Below are 20,484 nucleotides of genomic sequence, written 5' to 3' on the forward strand. Positions count from 1 at the left end.
TCTACTTGTTCTGTTATGAAAATTTATATAAAACATAAATTAAATTGCTTTATTGTGTTTGAAAAAAATATGAGCAAAGGGAAAGATAAGCATCTTTTGGGACACAGAAAGGAAGAGTTAGCAAAAACCTGTTATTTCAATTGTCCTACAATGATAGCCTCTTCAAATAAGAATGTGCAGTGGGGTACCATAGTAGGACAAGGTCCCAGGAATTCATTACAGCCAGAATTCCCAACACCACTTAACCAATTAACACAATCTGTCTTTGGACACCTTCTATCTCCCAGAGGCCATAATGGTTCAGTAACCCTTTGCCCTCAAGCAAAATTTGAAATGGGGAGAAAATTCAGTTGAGTAGATGGGTGGGGGTGAGGGCAAAGTCACCTCCACACTGTGATAAGACATCAGAGTAGAATCCTACTATAATGGACCATTATTTGTTGTCCAAGAACATTCCAAGCTAAATTAGAGACACTCATCACAAGGCTGACTACAGAATGGGAATTTTCTTTTGGCCACAATAATTCACAAAAAATAACTAAGTTGTAAAAAGGTCACAGTGTCAGTCAGTGAAAGAATTATCATCATTAATGTAATAACAAATCCTTGAAGTAAAATTCTTGCCTGTTATCATTTTCTATTATTCATTGACATTGATATAATTTTCTGTTACCATGTCCAAGTGACTTAATGATGAACACAATTAAAAGCAAGAATTCTTGACCTGAGGTCTGTGAAGCTTAAATATGTACATATACAGATACATTTTATACATTACACATACATATATATGCATACCTGGACAAATACACAAATGTTGGTAATTATATTTTAAAAATTATTGACTTTCTTAGTAATCCTGTGTATTCCAGTTTGTGCATTTGCATAATGCTTTTTGAGATACAATTCTACAATCTCTCTCAGGTTGTACTCAAAGAGCATCTTGATACAAAATGTTAAAAATCCTTTATTTCAAGCATGTTGAAATAAATAAAAAGAAATAAAACTAGCAAAAAAATCTGGTTATTTCTAAACTCAAAGAGTTCACAAAAACATTTCTCTCTAATGAGTGTTTTCTATTGATTTGTATGAGAAATGTAATAAAGAGTTACATAGTTACAATCTATCACAGTCATGGTCAGTACTAGTCAATTCTATGTTAACTTAGATTTCTCTTTTGATAATTGTGAAATGAGATTATTTTAGACTTTTTATAGTATTATAAGTGATCACTATCTGCTAACACAATATTTTATTAATATCCCATTTTCATCAAATAAATATGTATTGAATATTTACTGCTAAGTAAAAAATGTATTAAAGTGTCTAGAACTCAAAAGTCTTAATGCAATCGGCTTGTTTGCAAAGCACTTTCTTTCCAAGTAACCTCTAAATTTGATATGTTTTATTATCTCCTTTTTACTAGTCAATCATGGTCTAGATGTGATGTAATGGGTTGGAGGGAGACATGGACAGCAGCTGATAGGCACTATGTTTAGCAGTCATCACCCACTGGTCTGCATCTCAATGATTCCTTTCCCCTTCCTGGTCCCTAGCTAATCCCAGGTGGTCATAGGAGAGGGGTGAGAAGGCCACAAGACCCTCTTTGTTGGATCCCAGCTGGGTAAGTGAAGTTGCGCAGCAGGTGCTCCAAATGGCAGAGGAAATAGTATTTCCATGTCTCTGCTTGAGCATAGCTGTAGTTTTTTTGTGCTAGCTCCAGCTCTGCCCCCAAGAATGCTGAGCCTTCCTGAGGATAGGATGGGATCATGAGTTAGGTAGTTATTCATCATTTGGTGCTTTTCTGGACCAAAAGAAATAGTCCTTTTTTCCAAGGAACTTTACTGAAGGGGTGGAGAATATAACATTTGTGTGAATAAATAAATACAAAGTACAAGAAGAATTGGGGCAATAGAAATAGAATGGGTTGCCAAGGGCCCTCATTAGTTGAAGCTGGCATTTTGGTTTCAAAGGAGAGTTTGACTAGTATGGAGACACTAAATGTTCAACAGCTACTTCATAGCAGAAGTCAGAAAAATTCATCATGTAATATGTAATAAGCATATGGTAATGAATATACCATATTGTAATGAATATAACATATCTGTCTTTTCCTATAGTACTAATGTTCATTTTTTTCATTTTGTATTATTGTCTTTGTAAGTCATTGAAACAAAAAATGATTCATCTCTGGTGGCCAGCCTTCTGGTAATGCGCTTCTCCATGCTCGACAAGAAAGGTCCTTGAGTAACAAATATGCAATCCCCTGCTGGAGCAATTTTTAAACTATTTTGAGCTTAGTAAGATCATCTAGAGGTCTTATACTTTGCTGTCATAGCATTCATGAAATCTTAAAGGCCAGAGTCACTATCAGAAAATGAGGGATCAGAGGAAAGTTTTTGGTAGAGGTATTTTTAGTGAAGCCAATTTTTAAGAAGGATGATGATTTTTAAAAGTTTTATCTTTATATTTTAGCCTGATTATACTCTCCAGAAAGAGACCTCAGTTCAATTTGTTTTTAGAATAAAAACCATGACCTAAGGCTGTAAAGGATGATTTTTATGAAGCCCATCTTTCCTATTGTAAAGAGATGCAGCATTTTGATTGATTGCATAGAAAAGAAAACTGTATTCTTGAAGCTCTGAGTCCAAACCCTGGGTAGCAGTGTCAGACTGTGTTCTCACAACCATCTGTTGCAGACTGTAATGCATTAACACATTAACACATGGCTCAGCCAGTCAGCCTAAACATTGTTCTCTGGGCTGAATTCAGCTATCCTTAACAAAAGAGGACAGTTTTGCATTGGGGTAAATACATGCACTGAAGGGTTTTTTTTTTTTTAAAGATCTAAGATACTAAGGTTTTAACATTATGGGCTATAAGTGATGTAAATAGAAAAGTTGCCTCCCCTTTTCCTTTCGAATATAATTCTTTCTATCTATGACACTGAAGTGAATGTGTTGTTGAAGAAACTATGTTCATAAGGGAATATTTTTAAATTCTTCAAATATATTTATCATAGAAGCCATACATGCATTAAATTTTTGACTTAAAAAAACTTACAAGAACAACAACTCATTTATTTGTCTCCCAAAGAATTATAAAAAGCATCCAACTTTAAATCCCTTTAATCTTCAGGACAGTGTTACATCTGAGGCCTTGATCCTTTTTGTGCACAGAGTTGTATGAGAGGCTTAGGAGATGGTATTTATTTTCAGAGTGCTGATTATTACTTGTTTAATTTTATAAAATATGTTATTTTTGATAAAATATTGGAGAATCTTCTCTCCAAATCACCATCTAGTATGTATCTGAGATTCTTTAACATTCCCTGAAAAAGCATAGAGTGCCTGTATTATTGTAGATTGCCTTTTTGAGCATCTTACTTTCTTGTATTGCCTTCTCTCCCCATCTGACCCTTCCACCAACTCACTGCCTTAACATTATAGCCCACCTTGCATGGAATCACAAAATGTTAAGAGTAGGAAAGGACTTCATAGACCATCTTACTTCTACTTCAACTAAGAGCAGCTAGGTAGCACAGTGGGTAAAATACTGGGTTTCAAGTCAGGAAGTCTTCATTCTCCTGAATTCAAATCTAGCCTCAAACACTTATTGGCTTGGTTACCTTGAGCAAATTGCTTGATCCTGTTGCTTGCTTGCTTGTTTGTTTGTTTGTTTGTTTGTTTGTTTCATCTGTAAAATGAGCTGGAGAAAGAAATGGCAGATTCGAGTATCTTTGCCTAGAAACCCCTAAATGGAGCATAAAGAGTTGGACACAACTGAAAAACAACTACTATCTCACCAAGATTCTCTTGCATGATAGCACTGACCAGTGGCCTCCAGCATCTGTTTGAAAGCCTTCAGTAAGAGAGCTTGACAATGGAGAGCACTAGATTTGGAGTCAGAAGAGAGGTACTCAAATTCCTCTCTTCTGTTTACTCATTTTACAAATTCTGTTACCTCAGAAAGTCACTCAATCTCTCTGGATCACAGGTTTCTAATAAATAAAATGATTAACTCATCTCTTAGGTACAGCTCTAAATATGTGATTCTTTGATATTAAGTATTTAAAATGGCTTCATCTTATGTCTGTGTAACATACTATGATGTAGAGAAGAGTGTGTCTGTAATAAATAGAGTATTTAATAATATACTTTGTGAGGGTGTTTACTTATCTTAGGATCATATATTTAGAGTTAGAAAGTACCTTATAGACCACTGAATAAAATTCTCTTATTTTACATATGAAGAAATCCAAGGTCCAGAGAAGTTGACTGCCCAACATATAGTTAAATATAAAACATGGGATTTAAATTTGACCGCTTTTCTGAGTCGCTGACTGCTGGCTTTAATCTTAGTCTGTTCCAAAAATAGGGTTCTTGTGTAGCCATATAAACTGTAGTGTTACATCTGCTTTCCCAGACTGATAAGATTCTACACACAAACAAAACATTGCTGACTTTGGTAGAGGCAGACAAAGGAACATCCCATTGCTTTGCATTAGTTGCTCGCTGGTGATAATATACTGCTTATTACAATATTCAATGAGGCATCAAAGTATATTTTAGTGAATATATACACACATATACATATGTACAAATATACATACATTTGTGAAGGCATTTTGCGAATTACAATCATATCATACAATTATTAAAATCTTAGCTTCTACTTCTCAAACTGTCACCCTCTCTGTTTCATTTGTGTTTATGTCCTCAGCAAGATCTGGAAGAGTTTTCAGTAGCTCAGCATAGAGGCCTTGTTGTTAGGATCAGGGAGCAAGGATGTCCATCTAGTATATTTATTGTTAGAGAAGTATGTAGGTAACTCTGGCCAAGCATGTTTACCTTCCCTGACAACTTTCCCTTCTTTTCTAGGGACTAAAAAAAACTATAAACCATAGAGTTGATTTGGTCCAACCCTTTTATTTTACAATTGAAGAAACTGGTATCCAGACTGGTCAAATAATTTCCTAAAGGTCACCCAAACTCAGAAAGTGCAAATTCCAGGACTTGAACCTAGATTTATTGACTCCAGAATTCTTTCTCTTTTGGGAAATGGAAAAATCCATAATGTAATAAACAGCTGAGAATCTTCTAGAGAACAACACATGATGGAAGGGAATTGTACAATCTCTGGACTGGGCAAGTCCAGTTATCTGTAGGAAGTAGATTCTATAGCATGTTAGAAACCAAGGTAATAGATAGGAAAGAGAAATGAGCATTTTAGATGTGTCTATAACTAGACTTTGTTTACGACTTCTACTCTGCTCCCATATGTGATTTTGTTGCTCCTCCTTAGGCCATTTTAAACCTTAGTTATCTTTCTTTTAGCTCCTCCCCAATTTCCCATTTTTCCTTTGTTCTGTAGGTCCCCATCTCTTTGTGAGGTAATCATTCAGTCAATAAATTTGCTAGTTTCCTACTATGTTCCAGGATCTGTGCTAAGAACAAGTGATCCAAATAGCAAAAGACATGTCCCTGTTCTCAAGGAGCTCACAGTATAATGAGTAGAGAGAGTTTTTCTAGGCATGCTTGGAGTTATTTATAATTTTCTTTCTATATATTTAGACAGGGATAGTCAGTTGCATATCCATGAATACATCTGAGGACATGAATATACTCTCAAGGGACCATATTCTACAAGCTAACATTTTTCCCAGTGCTCCCTCCAAGATCTAGGCCAGGATGAGCTTCTATCCTGGTTTCTTTCCTACTTTTATTTGGTTTATTCTAGTCAAGAAAATAAAAAATGCTTCAACAAAGTGAGAAAAAAATCATTTTTTCATAGAATCAAACAATATGAAAGTTGGATTTTATCTCAAAGATAAACTTCCTCATTCTACAAAGCACAGGGTTCCAGGGCGAAATGACTTGCTCAGACTAATATAGTGGATGTAGAACCAAATCTCTTATTTTCCTTTCATTGAGCCTTACCTTGAATGCTGAAGAGCTGCATGACCTAGAAGAAAAAGAACATGTGGAGTGCTACAGTAGTAGTCTAAGGAAATTCCTCTGGTCAGATTTCTACAATTCATAAAGTTATAGAAAATATTTCCATATTTGTTTTTTTTTCCATCCATTTTCTTTTTCATATGTGAGTGACAGATCTCTGGGTTCTAAAATACTGCCTCTCAGAAGAAAATGAGAACAAGTGAGTATGAGGCATCTGTGTGACTGTGTTTATTTTAGTTAGTCTCTTTGACCTCTATTTTCTTATCTGTAAGGGAGGAGGCTGGATTGGATAAACTCTAAAGTCTTTTTCAATTCCAAATCCTATGATTTTCCCACTACTAACCTGGTATATGTGACTACTTCTCTGGTCTGACAATAGGAGTGGAGGAACCTAGATGGTCAATAAGTTTCCTTCTAACCTTCCATTTGATGACATCTGTGGATATTGACTCTCCCTGGGAGGGTCTGGCAGACCAGCCAGGAGGTAAAAGTCCAGCCTGGAGATCCTTTCTCAGATCAAGGTCAAGAACCAAAGCCTCTTACAGTCCCAGCTCTTAGAGACCACATGATTGGGAGCCTTTTGCTGGGCTGATGTGGTTTCATTATGACAGAGAAATAGAAAGCTGCATGCTGCCAAGTTGGCTTTTTTAAACTATTGGAAAGTGGTCCTTACTTGAGAAAAAAAGAAGGGGCTGTCCAAGGCACTAGAATTTGCTTTAAATGCTATGTTTTAACAGCTCAGGATTGAAAAGGGGGATTAATGTTGATTAATTGATTGATTGATGGAGCCCAGGACCTCGTCTGTTGAAGCTTCAGTAAAAGATCCTGTAAAAATTGCTGGGGGGATGCTGCTACAGGAAGAGACTGTAGTATACCTGCATTTCAAGTTAGTGGAGAAAGGGAGAGTTGGAGGAGGGTTCGAATTCTATCTTTTTTTTTTTTTTTTTTTTTTACTTGACACTACTAGTTTGCGGTAGCTAGATGGTGCAGTGAATAGAATGCTGGATCTGGAAGTAGGAGGCTTCATTTTTCCTAAGTTCAAATCCTGAGATGCTTCAGATGCTAGAGGTGTTACTCTGGGCAAATCACTTAACTCTGATTACCTCAGTTTCGTCATCTATAAAATGAGCTGGAGAAGGAAATGGCAAACCACTCCTGTATCTTTACTAAGATGAACGACATCACTTGGGGGGGGGGAAGAAAAAGAAAAAAAAACCCAAAAACTTTTATAGTCCTCAATTGCCACTTCTAAGAAATTTAATCAGGTATTTTTGAGGTCTCTTCCAGCTCTAAACTGTGGGTATAAAAACACAAGAAGGTAGCCTTTAGGTTCTCCAGTTCTCCAGCTGCTTTGCTTGAGCCCTACGTGATTCGAGGACTGCATTGGCTCTAAAGAGAAGCTGATCTTATACAATCCAGATCTCCTGCTTCCGTAATTCGGGTCGTCACAAACTCACTTTTGGGTGTATTTAACTGGTCTCTGGACACACTGTAGTAACGCTCTTTGTTAGGACTCATCTAACTGGGTCTAAGTAAGTTTGGAATTTACCTCTGTCCACCCAACCCCCAAGAAACGGGGCCAAAAGCAAAGAAAAGTTAACTTCGAACCTCCAATCGAAAAAGAACTTGTTTGCCGAGTCCTGGAAACTATCCTGCACACACACACGCACACACACTCACTCACACACACACACACACACACACACACACACACACACACACATCATAAACTTAAACTCAAACCACTGGATTTCAGATTGGCGTGTGCAGAGGAGAGAAATCTCAGCCCTGCGCGAGCAGCATCAGTATGGAATTCAATGATGGATCGAAGGAGGAAAAGCGGACTTAGGAAATACACTTGAAAACTACTTATAATTATTACTTTAATGTAAGTTCATAAAATCGTTTGCTAGTCTACTCTTAAAACAAACAAACAAAAGACTTCAATTCATTAGCACCATGAATAAAGCGGAGAGCCCTATAGTAGAGCAGAATTCAAAACCGGGGGAAATGCCACTGATTTGGGCAGTTCTGATAGGATGCTCTCCGTGATTCATCTGTCTCCCGAAGCCTTGGATTTTGAATTGAATTTTCTTGGGATTCATCAGAGCCAAGGAGGGTGGAAGGATAGAGGGAGAAAGTGAGGACGTCCCTGATTTTCCCCGTTGACCCCAATTGTCCCTTTCTCCAGGGAATACGACGAACCCAGGAAACCCGGGACACCTCTCTACCTGCCAAGTAGTTCAGGCTGCAAGTGGATTAAGAGAGCTGACTTCCTGTCCGTCTGTCGTGCCCTCACCTACCACATCTCTCCCTCCACCTGTTAACTGCTGTGGGAATGGAAAAGGAACCCTTTAGGCTGAGGAGTGCTCTGGGTAAAGCCAGACGGACGGATTTGGTAGCTTCTGGCTTCCAATGATGTGCTGCTGCAGCTGTCAGAGCACTTAATTATTGCCTCTAATAGAGGCAAAGAATATGTCCTAATGAGTGTTCCCCCCTCGTTCTCACCTGCTCCTGCCCTCCCTCCAGCAGCACTAACGCACCGGAGCTAAGTTAATTGGTAAAGCTGGTCTGCTCGTTCCATCTCCCCACAGAGAGGTGCAAGTGAGGTGAGAGGATGAATAGACCAGAAATTGCTAAAGCATCAAAGGAAAGTGCATTACAATCTGGGTGGAGGAGCTTGAGGTCAAAGGGTGGGGTCAGATGGGTCCTAGAAGCATTCGGTTTTTTTTCTGGTGGATCCATGCATGGGATTCTGAGAAATAGTCTCTGACTAACCTGAATGAACATTCAAGATCCATTATATACAAAGAAATAACATTGTGTTGGGCTCAAATTCAAAATGAGCTTCAGGTTATATATACTTCATCTATCTATCTATCTACATATGGATAACTCTATATAATATACAATATGCAAGAGATAGATTTAGATCCATAAAGCTGAAAAATCATCCAGTCTAACCTTCTTACTTGAGGAAACTGAGGCTTTAAAAGAATAGCAGACCTGGGCTTTGAAGGACAATATTCCCTCTACAAATGCCTCAATATTCTTTCCTTTGTATCATATTCCTTTCCTCATGGATCTTAGAGTGTAAAGGAACCTTCAGTCAGTTACTAATCAAAATGTTTATTAATTAAGCACTTACTATGTGCCACCCACTGTATTAAGAACTGAGGATGCAAATACAAATTAAAAACAAAGTCCCTGTCTTCAGTTTATAGTCTAAAGGGGGAAGAAAGGGTATGTGAGCAGGGAGAGAAGAATGTTAATGGTACAAGTTCAGGTGTAATTCTCTGCATTGGATCTGAGTCCTAACCTAAGCCAGGGCTTTCAGGATTTTTCTCCAGTTTTCAATCATCTGCACAGAAAACATTTAGTACTAGTTGATGGAGAGACAGCCTAGTAGTTACTCTCAAGTGAGGGAGGGAATAAAGATCTGTCTAGATTTAGAGCTGGAGTGGACCTTTTGTGGTTCATTTATAATCTCTTCTTTTACACAAGAAGAAACTAGGTTCCTGAAAGTCTAAGTGAATTGAACAAAGGCATGAAGGTAGGCTCATAGGATTCTAGTGTAATCTCTCTCAGATGTATCTCTAGAAAATACTATGGAAAAATAATGCTTATGGGAGCAATGGAGCATATATCCTCACAGGGAGAATCAATGCTGACTGATGTTAGAAGGAGCCTTTCCTAACTAAAGAAGCCCAGCAAAGAAGTCATAATACAGATTCAGAGACAAAAATTTACCAATTTTTTTTTTTGGAAAATTGAACAATAGACAATTCCATTTGTAAAGCTAAAAGACCAAAGGAACAAAGAAAACATCTATTTGACGAAAAATTTCTCAACCCCAGTACTTTGGAGAAAAAGTATCTTCTGTTGCAGTTGTAGCCTTGAAGAACACATGAATGATGAATATTCTGGAAAAAGCAGTGTCAAATTGGAGGGTAAGAAGGTGAATTCTAAAGAGTCAGGATTGGGAAGCAAAGATAGGGCTAGATAGGGCTAGATACAGAAGTCATTCTGGAATGAAGAAAACAATAAAAATTGGTTTGGTTACTTGTTATATCACTATAGTTTGATTAAAGAATAACACAACTGAGATGCAACCAGAGAAGTAAAACTAATTTCTGTTGTAAATGCCCTGGATGGTTATAAACATCAACTGCACTTGAGAATTACCAATTGATTCAGAGGAAACTGATGCCCAAAAACCAGTGATGAAATACAAGAGATGCTATGATAAAGTTTTTCATAAAACTGACAACTGTTGGTAGTTAGAGAGTATTGGAGAAATAGTTAAATTGGAAAATAATGTAGTCATAAAATCCACAAGAGTAAACCAGTAGCACAACTCAAGAACAAACTACAATAACTGAAAGAATTCTTGATAACCTCATAGAAATGTTTAAATGTGAGAAATCTCAATTGAAGAAGGTGAAAAATTCAGAAGAGAAGTAATCATTCTTAAGAAATGAAATAAGCAATATGCTACTTACAAAAGAACTATTAAACAGTGCTCTAAAAGAAATGGCTAACTTGAAGCAACTCAAAAGTTCTGTAGCCAACCTTGTTTTCCAGAAATCATGGAAAATTGTGGAAAAAAATATTGCTTTAAATAAAGAAAACATTACACCAGGAAAATCAACAACTTTGGTAGGACTGGAACCTAGTTCAGACTGTTCCTTTCTTGCCAGAACTTCATGTGAAAAGTCTCCTTGCCTAAAAAAAGACAAACTCAAGAGTTTATAAAGACTAAGGTCTTTATAAACTCTTGGGTTTGTCTGAAGGAAGAGAAAGAACATTAGGAAAATCTTCCTTGTTGGAACTGTTTTAACTGTCATGTTAGAAAAACATTTATAAAGAAATTCTAACAAAGAGTTGAGAAACATTGAAAGACTGTTTCTTATTATTATTGTGAATGGAGGACAAAGAAAAAGGACTAATCCTGGGAGGAAATAAGTAGAAAATACTTTGAGACTATGATCATTATTTGGATTCAGTTGAATGATTTGAGACTATTACCAGACAAAATCTCCTGCTATATCTCCTGATACACTGAGGATTGTAGATAACTTGGGCTATGACATGGTCAGAATCAAAATACATTTATGTTTATTATTGATTCTATTTAAGTTACATATGTAATAATTTAATACTTATTTAGATATACAAAATAATATTATTTGAATATAACTATTGAAAAAAATTAAAAATACTATTTAATGATTGGAATAGGAGTTTGAGTTTATTATCAGATGAGAAAGAGATTTCAAGTTTATAAGAAATAAATCACTTAAATATATTCCTAGACCATCGTAGAACTCAAGAGTATCCCAAATATTTTAGTGCAATTTTAAGCTTTAATGAGTCAAGTAGTAGGCCGAGGCTACCTTAAAATTATCTACAAATTTGTGTGAACTAATTCCAGATTTTATAATCTTGCTCCATGTGGTATAGAGTATAATTCTCTCCAACTTGCTATACATGGGGCACATGTTATTTTTTAAACCTATTACATTAAATTTAGAGGGGAAAGAAGTCTCAAGGGTCATTTAGTGCAATTCCACACAAAAAAGTGGGGCTCAAAGAGGTTAATGAGTAGTAGATAGTAAGATGATATAGATAGTAAGTAGCTATGTCAGAACTCAAGCAACACCATACTCCAAAGCTATGTGTGTATATATTTCACTCATATTTTTGTTTTCCCTGGAATGATTTTCCCTTAAGAAGATATTTATAAATTACAAATAAGTAATTTTTACAATATATAAACTTCAGCAGAGATTTCCTTTGTTTTGTTCATCTTAACCAAACCCAATCTGACTCATTAAAAATGATTCTGCTGAGTCATACAGAGAAAGTCCCTGAATCAGTGATTAGGGTGTTTGGTTATATTGATTATCCCTTTCCTGAACATATTTATGACTTTGGGTAAAGAAGTTTAACTCTTTCTTTGTGACCTCAGGATTTCTCTACCATGCTCAGACATAGCGTCTCTGCCTCTTCACAAATTTGTGGAGAGAATTGTTTATTGGTTATACTTTCCTGGAAAGCTCCTTTTTTTCTTCTGTAAGTTAGGCCCTCACCAAATATAGGCAAATCCAAAGAATCACAATTTATGGCACTATACCCCCCCCCAGACATTTGCTTATAGGTAATTTTGGGGAATAAAGGCAAAATGATACAATAAAGGAGAAAGCTCTAAAAATACTAGTCAGAAGAAACAAATTAATTTGGAGGCAGTTGGAATATTGTCTGATTTTTCTTTGGAACTTTATAGATTCTTGGGTGTGAGAGAAGGGAAAAGAAACAAGTTTTATTTACACACCTATTTTGTATCAGGTACACTAGTAAGCTCTTTACAAATATTATGTTAATATAACTCTTCTTCCCTTCCTCCCTTAATTTTCTTAGGCCTTTTATCCCTGAGTATTTCTCCTTTCCCTTATAATAAGCCAGAAGATTCTTTTTGGTTTCTGCCCCGAGAGTGCACTGGGCTTAAAAGGTTTGGATGTATCTAATTATCTGAAGAAGCAAAATCTGATTTCAAGTTCTCCTAACCTTTCTAGGCTGCTAAAAATTCTCAGTAGGACTGAGAACATTTAATGGAGTCTAGCACTTGTAACTATAGTTAGAATTTGTGGGACATTTTAAGAAATTACATTGTGAAATGTTTACTAATTGTTTTCTAAGACAAGAATACAGTTACTCAAAATAAATTGCTTCCTCTATGGGTTTGTTTTGCTTCCATGCACTTTTTTGTTGTTCATAGGAATCTTGAAAACAAATCATTTATAGTAATTGAACAATGTAGAGCTTTTCTATACTCACAAGAGCTAGGGAATCTGACCTATGGAATTCAATTTCTAATCTTCCAAGTGATCCAGGGGAATCTAGTCTGCCCTTGGGAAAACCATGAGGCTTCAGCCTCCTAGAGAAAAGTGAAGATGATTTCCACCTGCATACAACTGCTTACTCAACCTCTTGGAATGAATGGGATGTCATATTATGGTCCTGGGGGCTTGTGTGGGATGACAATAAAGGAAAACCCCTCTTTAATTCTGTAAAGGAGAGGGAAATTTTGGTGGAGGAGGAGACCTATGGGTCATACATTTGTTCTTGTTTTATAAGTTGAGCTTGTTGCTGCAGACACTAGACGACAACTATCTTCAGTACAAAAGCAGATTTCTAGCTAAGGCACCTTTCCATTTTCCAAGTCATCTCTAGTAAACATTTCCCTCCTACAAGTCCCCCTCTTTCTTTTCCTTCCATTCCCACTCCCTCAGAGACACATAAATACCCAACCCAAGTGAATTAGTCTTTGGCTGCTAGACCCTGGGCTCTGGACAAAATTGGAAGAAAAGCATAGTGGAGGGGAGGTGGGGAAGGGCAGGACCGAAGAGAGGGAAGAAGAGAGAGAGAGAGAGAGAGAATGAATCAATCCATGGGTGGAATATAAAGGGCTGAAAGGAAATATTGAATGGACAAATACATTTCCCAGTTGAGATTCTAGGGGCTTTTCTTCAGCATATTTCATCTTCTTATAGACCCTGGATGGCTGGGTCAGAGCTGCTGGAGAGTGGGTAGAGTTCTAACTCTGCAGAGTTGCTCAAAGAATAGGACTAAGGCAGAAGACTTGCTTTTTAGTTGGTTGAAGAAGGCTGCTCTGAATTGGAAAGAATCTGGAGGGGATCTTGGTTGGGCCTGTGTTGTTTAACCTTCAATAACCTGATTTATACCCTATCTAAACCAAGGAAGGTTCCAATAAACAACTCAATAGAAAAAACAAAACAAAACAAAACAAAGCAAAACAGAGATCATTTCTCATTTCCTCAGATCCCTTCTTACCTATCCTCTTTCTCTAATCTCTTTCTAGCCAATAGAATAGTTAATGAAGAGTGAGCAAATAACATTTTTTGAATTTTTTCCGTTTCCTTTTAAAATGGAGCTTTGAGAAAAGTTAAACTTCTTTCACTCCTCCTGTTCTTTGCCTTTTCTTGGCCTATACCCCACCCTCCACTCCATCCCATAATAAGGTGAATGCTTCTCTTGGAAAGACAAAATGCCTCTAGTTTAGGATCCATCCTTCTGAAACCAGATTGGCAGCTCCTAAATCATTCTCTGAAAATATTATTAAAAATAAAACATTTCCTTTAAAATGGTTCACAAATGGCCTCTATGACATTTGTTTTCCTACTGCTAAAAGAAATAGCATTTATTTAAGAGAAATATAGCCACACAAAACTTCTCCATCAATGAGAAAATGTGTGAATTAATGTCTCCTCCCCTCAGTGTTTCCTGATGAATTTGTCATGGAAGGAAATCCTCCCACATACTCACTCTTCTGCTCTAGAGACAAGTACAGCTAACCAGGGCCAGGAGAATTTAGATTGAACTGTGTTTGGGGTTATTTGACTAATGTAAAGTTTTCCTTTATCTTTTGATTAGATGAACCAAATTATTTTAACATGTCTCCTGGGAATTCATTAGGTTGTATATTGTGTTTGTTGATTCCCTCCCCCCATCCCCAATATTGCTAACTCCTTGAGAACAGAAGGTAGGGTTGACTGAGGGCTGCGCTGTGGAATAAGGGAAAAGAAGTGGCTACAGTTGGAGAAACAAGCTTGGCACCAAAACCATTTTCAGCCTCCTTCTATCCCTCAGCAGCAACAACAAAATTTACTAAGATAATGGGTATAGGCCAGTAGGTTTGTTAAGCAGCCTATGTACTTTAGAACAGCATAATTTTAACTTTAAAAACAAGTTTGGAATCAAACAGAAATGATTTTTTAAATGTTTATCTATCTATCTAATAAATATCTTTTCTCCCTTATACTCCTTAAAAAGGGAATAGGGTCTGCCAACCTGTTTGGCTGCTAGTCTGGGAGATCTGAGTATAAAAACATTGAATCAAGAGGAAAAATTGGAACTTGGTGGAGGCTGTAGAAGGACACTCATCTGTGGCAAATTCTTTTAAATTAGGAGAAGAAAAAGAAGACAAGGAAACCATAGACCTGTTCTGTGGTTCCAGAGAGGCGTTTTTCTGGTCCAAATTAAGAAGAGAGCAGTTAAGAATTTGATGAGACTTTTCATTATATTTTTTTCTTTCACATATTTGTTTTTAAGATTTATTAAATGACCTAGTGACTGATGAGGGAGAAACCCCAATGACTTGCCAGGAAACTAGACTAGAAAAACAGAGAAGTTTTTCCTGTGAATCTAACTGAAGGATGTGCTGAGAATCAAAAAAATTAGTTTAATGACAAATTTTATCCCCCAAATTACATTATTTAGCTTCCTTTCAAAATTGACCAATTTCATATCTTTCAGTTGTTTCCATACTCACTAATCTTAAGAATTTGGATCTCATACCAGGCTAAATAATAACCTAGTGAATTAGTTTTGTCATTGGAGTTTGAAGGAACATAAATTCAGTAATGATTCTCTTAATTCTAAATCTAATCTGGAAAAGTGCTCCCCTTCACTATATCTTCTCCCAAATTGTGGAACAAATTTGACTGATTTCTGGGATGGAGTTCTTAGTGATCCTAGGCATCAGATACTTTTTTTCTTTCCCGGCTCAAAGTCTTATACTTCAGTGCAATAGGTTCCCAAGACTTTCTCATATTACAAACAGATGGGAAAAACCTGCTACTTACTTAAAATGTGTTTTTATTTAAAATTTCAACAGTTGATCATTTATTTTATGTTTTTGCAACCAAACAAGTAATAAATATTATTTAGCATTTTTTTTTTTACAAAAATAAAACAGATGATAAAATCTCTGCAGGGAGCAGCGATAAGAAAAGTGATGTTATGTTGCAGATACTAAGAAGCCCAGCACTAAGTATTACAGTAAGGTAATATGGAATTCTGTTTTGTTTTGTTTTGACAAAGAAAGCACACTGAAGGTTTGTCATAACATTGTTAAATGTGGCCTAAAGAAAACATTAATAAAGGAAAACTTTAGACAATCACGAGCCTCATACATCACACATGTACAAACAGAAAGCTCCAGCAAAAAAAGAACGCATTTCATCATCTGACATTATATTTACAACTTCACAAGAAAAACTTTAAAAACAAACAAACAAAAATTACTTAGACTACATTTACAGCAACATTTTTTTTAGTTCTTTCAAACTACTGGATATCAAACTTCATGTAAGAAATGAAACTAATCCACCTTCACATTTTGTGATCTGCAACAGAAAAAATAGGAAGAGAGAAGTAAAATGCCTTTAAAATGTATATAACTAAGAACACCACTAAAAAGGCATTGGCCGTTTTGGTTACTCCAATTCAAAAACATCTATTCTCGCTTTGCCTACCAAGTGTCTCCTCTTTTGAGAAAATACAAATTCACATTAAAAAGCCAACAAGAATAACAAAAAGCTCGGATGAACAAGAACAACGCTGAATAAAGCAAAAAAAAAAAAATTGCCATAATTCACGGTAAGTTGTGGGTGTATACAATTAGTGAAAATGGAAAGAACAAGTATGCGCTGTACAGAATACCGCCATCCAACTTCTATACAAGGGGGAAACTAAAAGAACTAGTATACGAGGTGTGTTGCAAGTCTGCCTGTTGCAACCAGATCTTAGCCCCTCTCGGACTCATTTTTCCAGGTCTCTGAGCTAATTAAATGATCCATAGGAAGAAGAAACTGGGGGAAGAAGAGAAGAAAATAATAAAAAAAAAAAATTGGTGCAAGTGTTGTCAGATCCTTCTCGGCTTCAATCAGCAGCAAAGAAACAGTGTATTGCCTAGTGAAGAGAAGGGGAACATAGAAGTGGAAGTTGCCAGTGCCTTCTTTAAATTGCCTTATCAAACAAGTGTTTTGTTTTGTTTGTAGGTCCGGGAGGGATGGCAGAGGCCACAGGGAAAAGGTCACCGACCTTAGCAACTGGGGCCTCTGTCTTTTCGGTCTCTTAGAGATTCACAGTCTAGGGTTCCTCATCCTTTCCTCTCCCTTTTTCTCTAGGAAAATGATCCACAGCTGGAGCTAGTTCTGCTCCTCACCCTCTTGGTCCCCACCCAGAGCCCATTCCAAAGACTTAGTTGGTTCTGGCTGAGCTCATTTGGCGTCGGAAGTGAGTCTGGGGAGGCTGGTCGTGCTCATACCTGAAACGTGGTGGTGAGGTGGTGGCACCTGACACATGCTGCACGGGCAGGGCATCCCACCCCAGTGCTGGAAACTGCCACCGCCTCCCCCTCCACTACCCAACGGGGTGGCTACGGACGCCGAAGGAGACTTGAGCAAGCCATGAGGAGGTCGGATGGAGCTGACTGCTGAGAGGCCAGAACCTGGGAGGGAGGCGCTGGAGACCGCAGCCGCTGCAGCCGCCGCCGCTGCAGCCGCCGCAGCGGGCGGCAATATTGGGTGATGGACTGCTGGGTGGTGAGAGGCGTGCGCTGCCGCAGCTGCTGGGTGCGCAGCGGCCGCCTGCAGGGGCGCCGAATGTGCCAAGCTCCCGCAGGCTGACGGGTGGAAACCAGCGTGGTGGCCTCCATAGATCTCACTGACCAGCCGCTTCATTTCCTCTAAGGAGTTGGTAAGCATAAGGATGTAGTTGCGGGCCAGAAGTAGAGTAGCGATTTTGGAGAGTTTGCGCACCGAGGGCCCGTGCGCATATGGCATGACTTCTCGAAGTCCGTCCATGGCGATGTTTAGGTCGTGCATCCGCTTGCGCTCACGACTGTTGATCTTGAGCCTAAGCTGCTGTAACTCTGGCTCTGTCATCTGCTTCTTGTCCTTCTTGGTAGAAGATGCGACCGAAGAAGATGATGAGGTGGAAGAGGAAGAAGAAGTGGTGGAGGACGAAGACTTAAAGCAGCCGCCGCCCAGCTTGTCCCCCGGGTGCACGCCCGCCGCGCCCATGGCGTTTCGAAGCTCCACACTTAGCTCCGACTGGCAATCGTTTGGTGTGGAGGAAGAGACCGTGCCCCCGGAGAAGCCACCCCCACCCCCACCGCCACTACCCTTGCTCCGGGCTGTAAGGAAGATGTCATCCGTCTCCGGTGAGGACGGGCGGCTGGACACCAGACTGGCATCGGAGTCCATATCCCCTGGGCAGGCGCCACACACACACACACACACGCGCGCGCGCGTACACACACACAAACACACGCGCGCGCGCGCGCGTACACACACACACACACACACACACACACACACACACACACACACACACACACACACACACACACACACACACACACACACCGGTGGTCTCTTAGTGAACTCCCTCTTTCACAGTCGGAGTCCCTGCCCGCCAAGCCGCTTCGCACGCCTCCTGTGGAGAGGAGGAGGGGAGAGGGAGGGAGAGAGAAACACTAAGTCAGTGAAAGAAAAATTTCCTCCTCTCTACAACCGTGCAGCAGCAGCAAGTCCCCAGCAGCTTAAGATCTTCGTACGTTAACCTAACTTTTAGCAACATACAAGAATTCCCACAACTACTAGGTTTCTCTCCCCCACTTCCCACCCACATCCCGGCCTTCCGCAGTAGGCAATCTTTTTATTATTCCTCGTTTTTCTCTTACTGGTTCTCATTACATGCTACTCTCCAATGCAGTGCACGGAAATTTACCTTAGGAGTATGAGTGGGGTAGGGGTGAGGAGAACGACTAGTTTAGAAAGGGAGGAGGATTGTGTCAGTGTGGGAAAACTAGCTTTAGGTTTCAAGCAAATCGGGGCAGTCGGCAGGAGGAATGAGGGTTATAAGAGAGGAAAACTCTTGTAGAGTGGGAAAACCTAATCTGAATAGCAGAGTACTTTGCTTTTGTTATATTAGCCCTTACCGGCACCCCACAACATACATACATACATACATACATACATACATACATACATACAAAAACACGCACGCTCTATTTTCTATTTTTTTTTCTTGTCGGTTAACTCTTCAAGGTGATAGGAACACGAATAAACAGAAGCAACTACTTGCTACTTCTTTTCCTATTTGTTGCTTTGAGGGTGAGATGAGGGCAGAAGTGTCAACAAGGTAGAAGAAAAGGGTGCTGACGAGAAGACATCCTCCCCCCACCCTCTATTTCTGGGTTCGGTACATCTCGTCTAGAGTTCAGCCCCTAACTCCGGATCTGAGCTGAGTAAACTGATTATTTACTCTGACTCGATGTCAGAAATACCGGTAGGGTTGGGATTGGGGGCGGAGGGCTGCTAGGCTAAGGTAAAGAGTGGGGAGAAGGTTTGATTGGCGGCCGACACTTACTAGTTGTTTTTTTTTTTTTCCAGGCGATCTCTAAACAAGGTGCAGCCAGGAGAAACCGGTATCCGCTCTGCGCGTTCGGCGATAGGCGTTGTTTCAGAGCTGTAATGATATTTAGCACCTTTAGGGTCTCGACGGGTTTTTATAGGCACATCAGCCGGCAACAGCCGAGGTTGAGGAGGGGGGTTGGGGGAAGGAGAACAATGTTATTGTCCTGGAGGGGCCTCTGCACCAATAAGCACCGTTCTGTCAGGGGGCTGGGAAGCTGATGTCATCCAGGCTAATTCCGCTCAATGAAACGGACCCCGGGCACACGCCTCTTCCCACCCCCGAGCCAATGGACGTCTTCAAGAAGTAGAGTCGTGGAGAGGGACAGAAGGAGGGAGGGAGGGAGAGAAAAGGAGGGTAGAATTGGAGGGAGGAAAGAAGGAAGAGAGAGAAGCTTTGTCAAATCTCTATAAAAATACAACAATGATTAGTGTTAGGAACAGCTGTTAGCGTGAGTAGGGAAAGGAAGACGCAGACCAAACAAACTTAAAGCAAGCAACAATACCATTTTGAAAAATATCTTACTAACCTCTTCTCGTCCCCACCCTCCCAGTCTTGTCCCGTCTGCCTCTGCCCTTCTGAATCTTCCCTTGGTTTCGAGCAGTTCTGGAGAGTTTTAATAGGTTTCACAATCCCATCTGTATTTTCTCGCCCCGAATGTAAACACTCACCAGGCACAATGCTAACCAACCCATCCCACACTTAAACACTTACCTCGTGTCTGGGAGGCAATAACGGCGCTCCAGCCATCTGCTGATTCCCGAAAACTTATATTTTTCTCCGAGTGCCTTTGGGAGTCGAAGGAAGAAGGAAAAGATCCAGGAGAATGGACAGAGATTATAAATTAAAGTAGCCTTGCAAGAAAACCAAATTTTAAAACATTATTGGTAGTACCCTATTTTATCTGCATGATAATTTTGATCGCACCAAATAATCATAGGTACTTAATATTTGTTGATTGGATAGATGGTTTTTAAATTTTTTGAAATTTTTGAATGCTGAATTTCATGTAGGTTTACTAGCTTTCCTCCCGGTCTCAGATCTCCTTGCCAGTTAGAGCAACCAAGTGTAAATATAGTGAGTGCTGACCACTGATATATTAATAACACTCTAACATACAAAACTGGAGCTCTACGTTGTATTTCCACTATTAGGAGAAGCAGTAGCAATTAAATTTATTTGCCTTGAGTCTGAAATCTTTTAGGCCTAGATAAACTTCTTTCAGATATTGTACAAACGGGAT

General features: G+C 39.0%; 1 protein-coding gene across 1 annotated transcript; it reads right to left on the bottom strand.

Annotated features, from left to right (window-relative positions):
- Positions 1-15,621: 15,621 nt before the first annotated feature.
- Positions 15,622-18,038, bottom strand: OLIG2 (oligodendrocyte transcription factor 2). The gene has a single exon (XM_074300741.1). It carries the CDS (start codon positions 18,026-18,028, stop codon positions 17,042-17,044), a length of 987 nt encoding a protein of 328 aa, XP_074156842.1. The 5' UTR covers positions 18,029-18,038; the 3' UTR covers positions 15,622-17,041.
- Positions 18,039-20,484: the final 2,446 nt, after the last annotated feature.

This window comes from Sminthopsis crassicaudata, chromosome 3 (genome assembly GCF_048593235.1).
Source record: "Sminthopsis crassicaudata isolate SCR6 chromosome 3, ASM4859323v1, whole genome shotgun sequence".
Taxonomy (NCBI): Eukaryota; Metazoa; Chordata; class Mammalia; order Dasyuromorphia; family Dasyuridae; genus Sminthopsis; species Sminthopsis crassicaudata.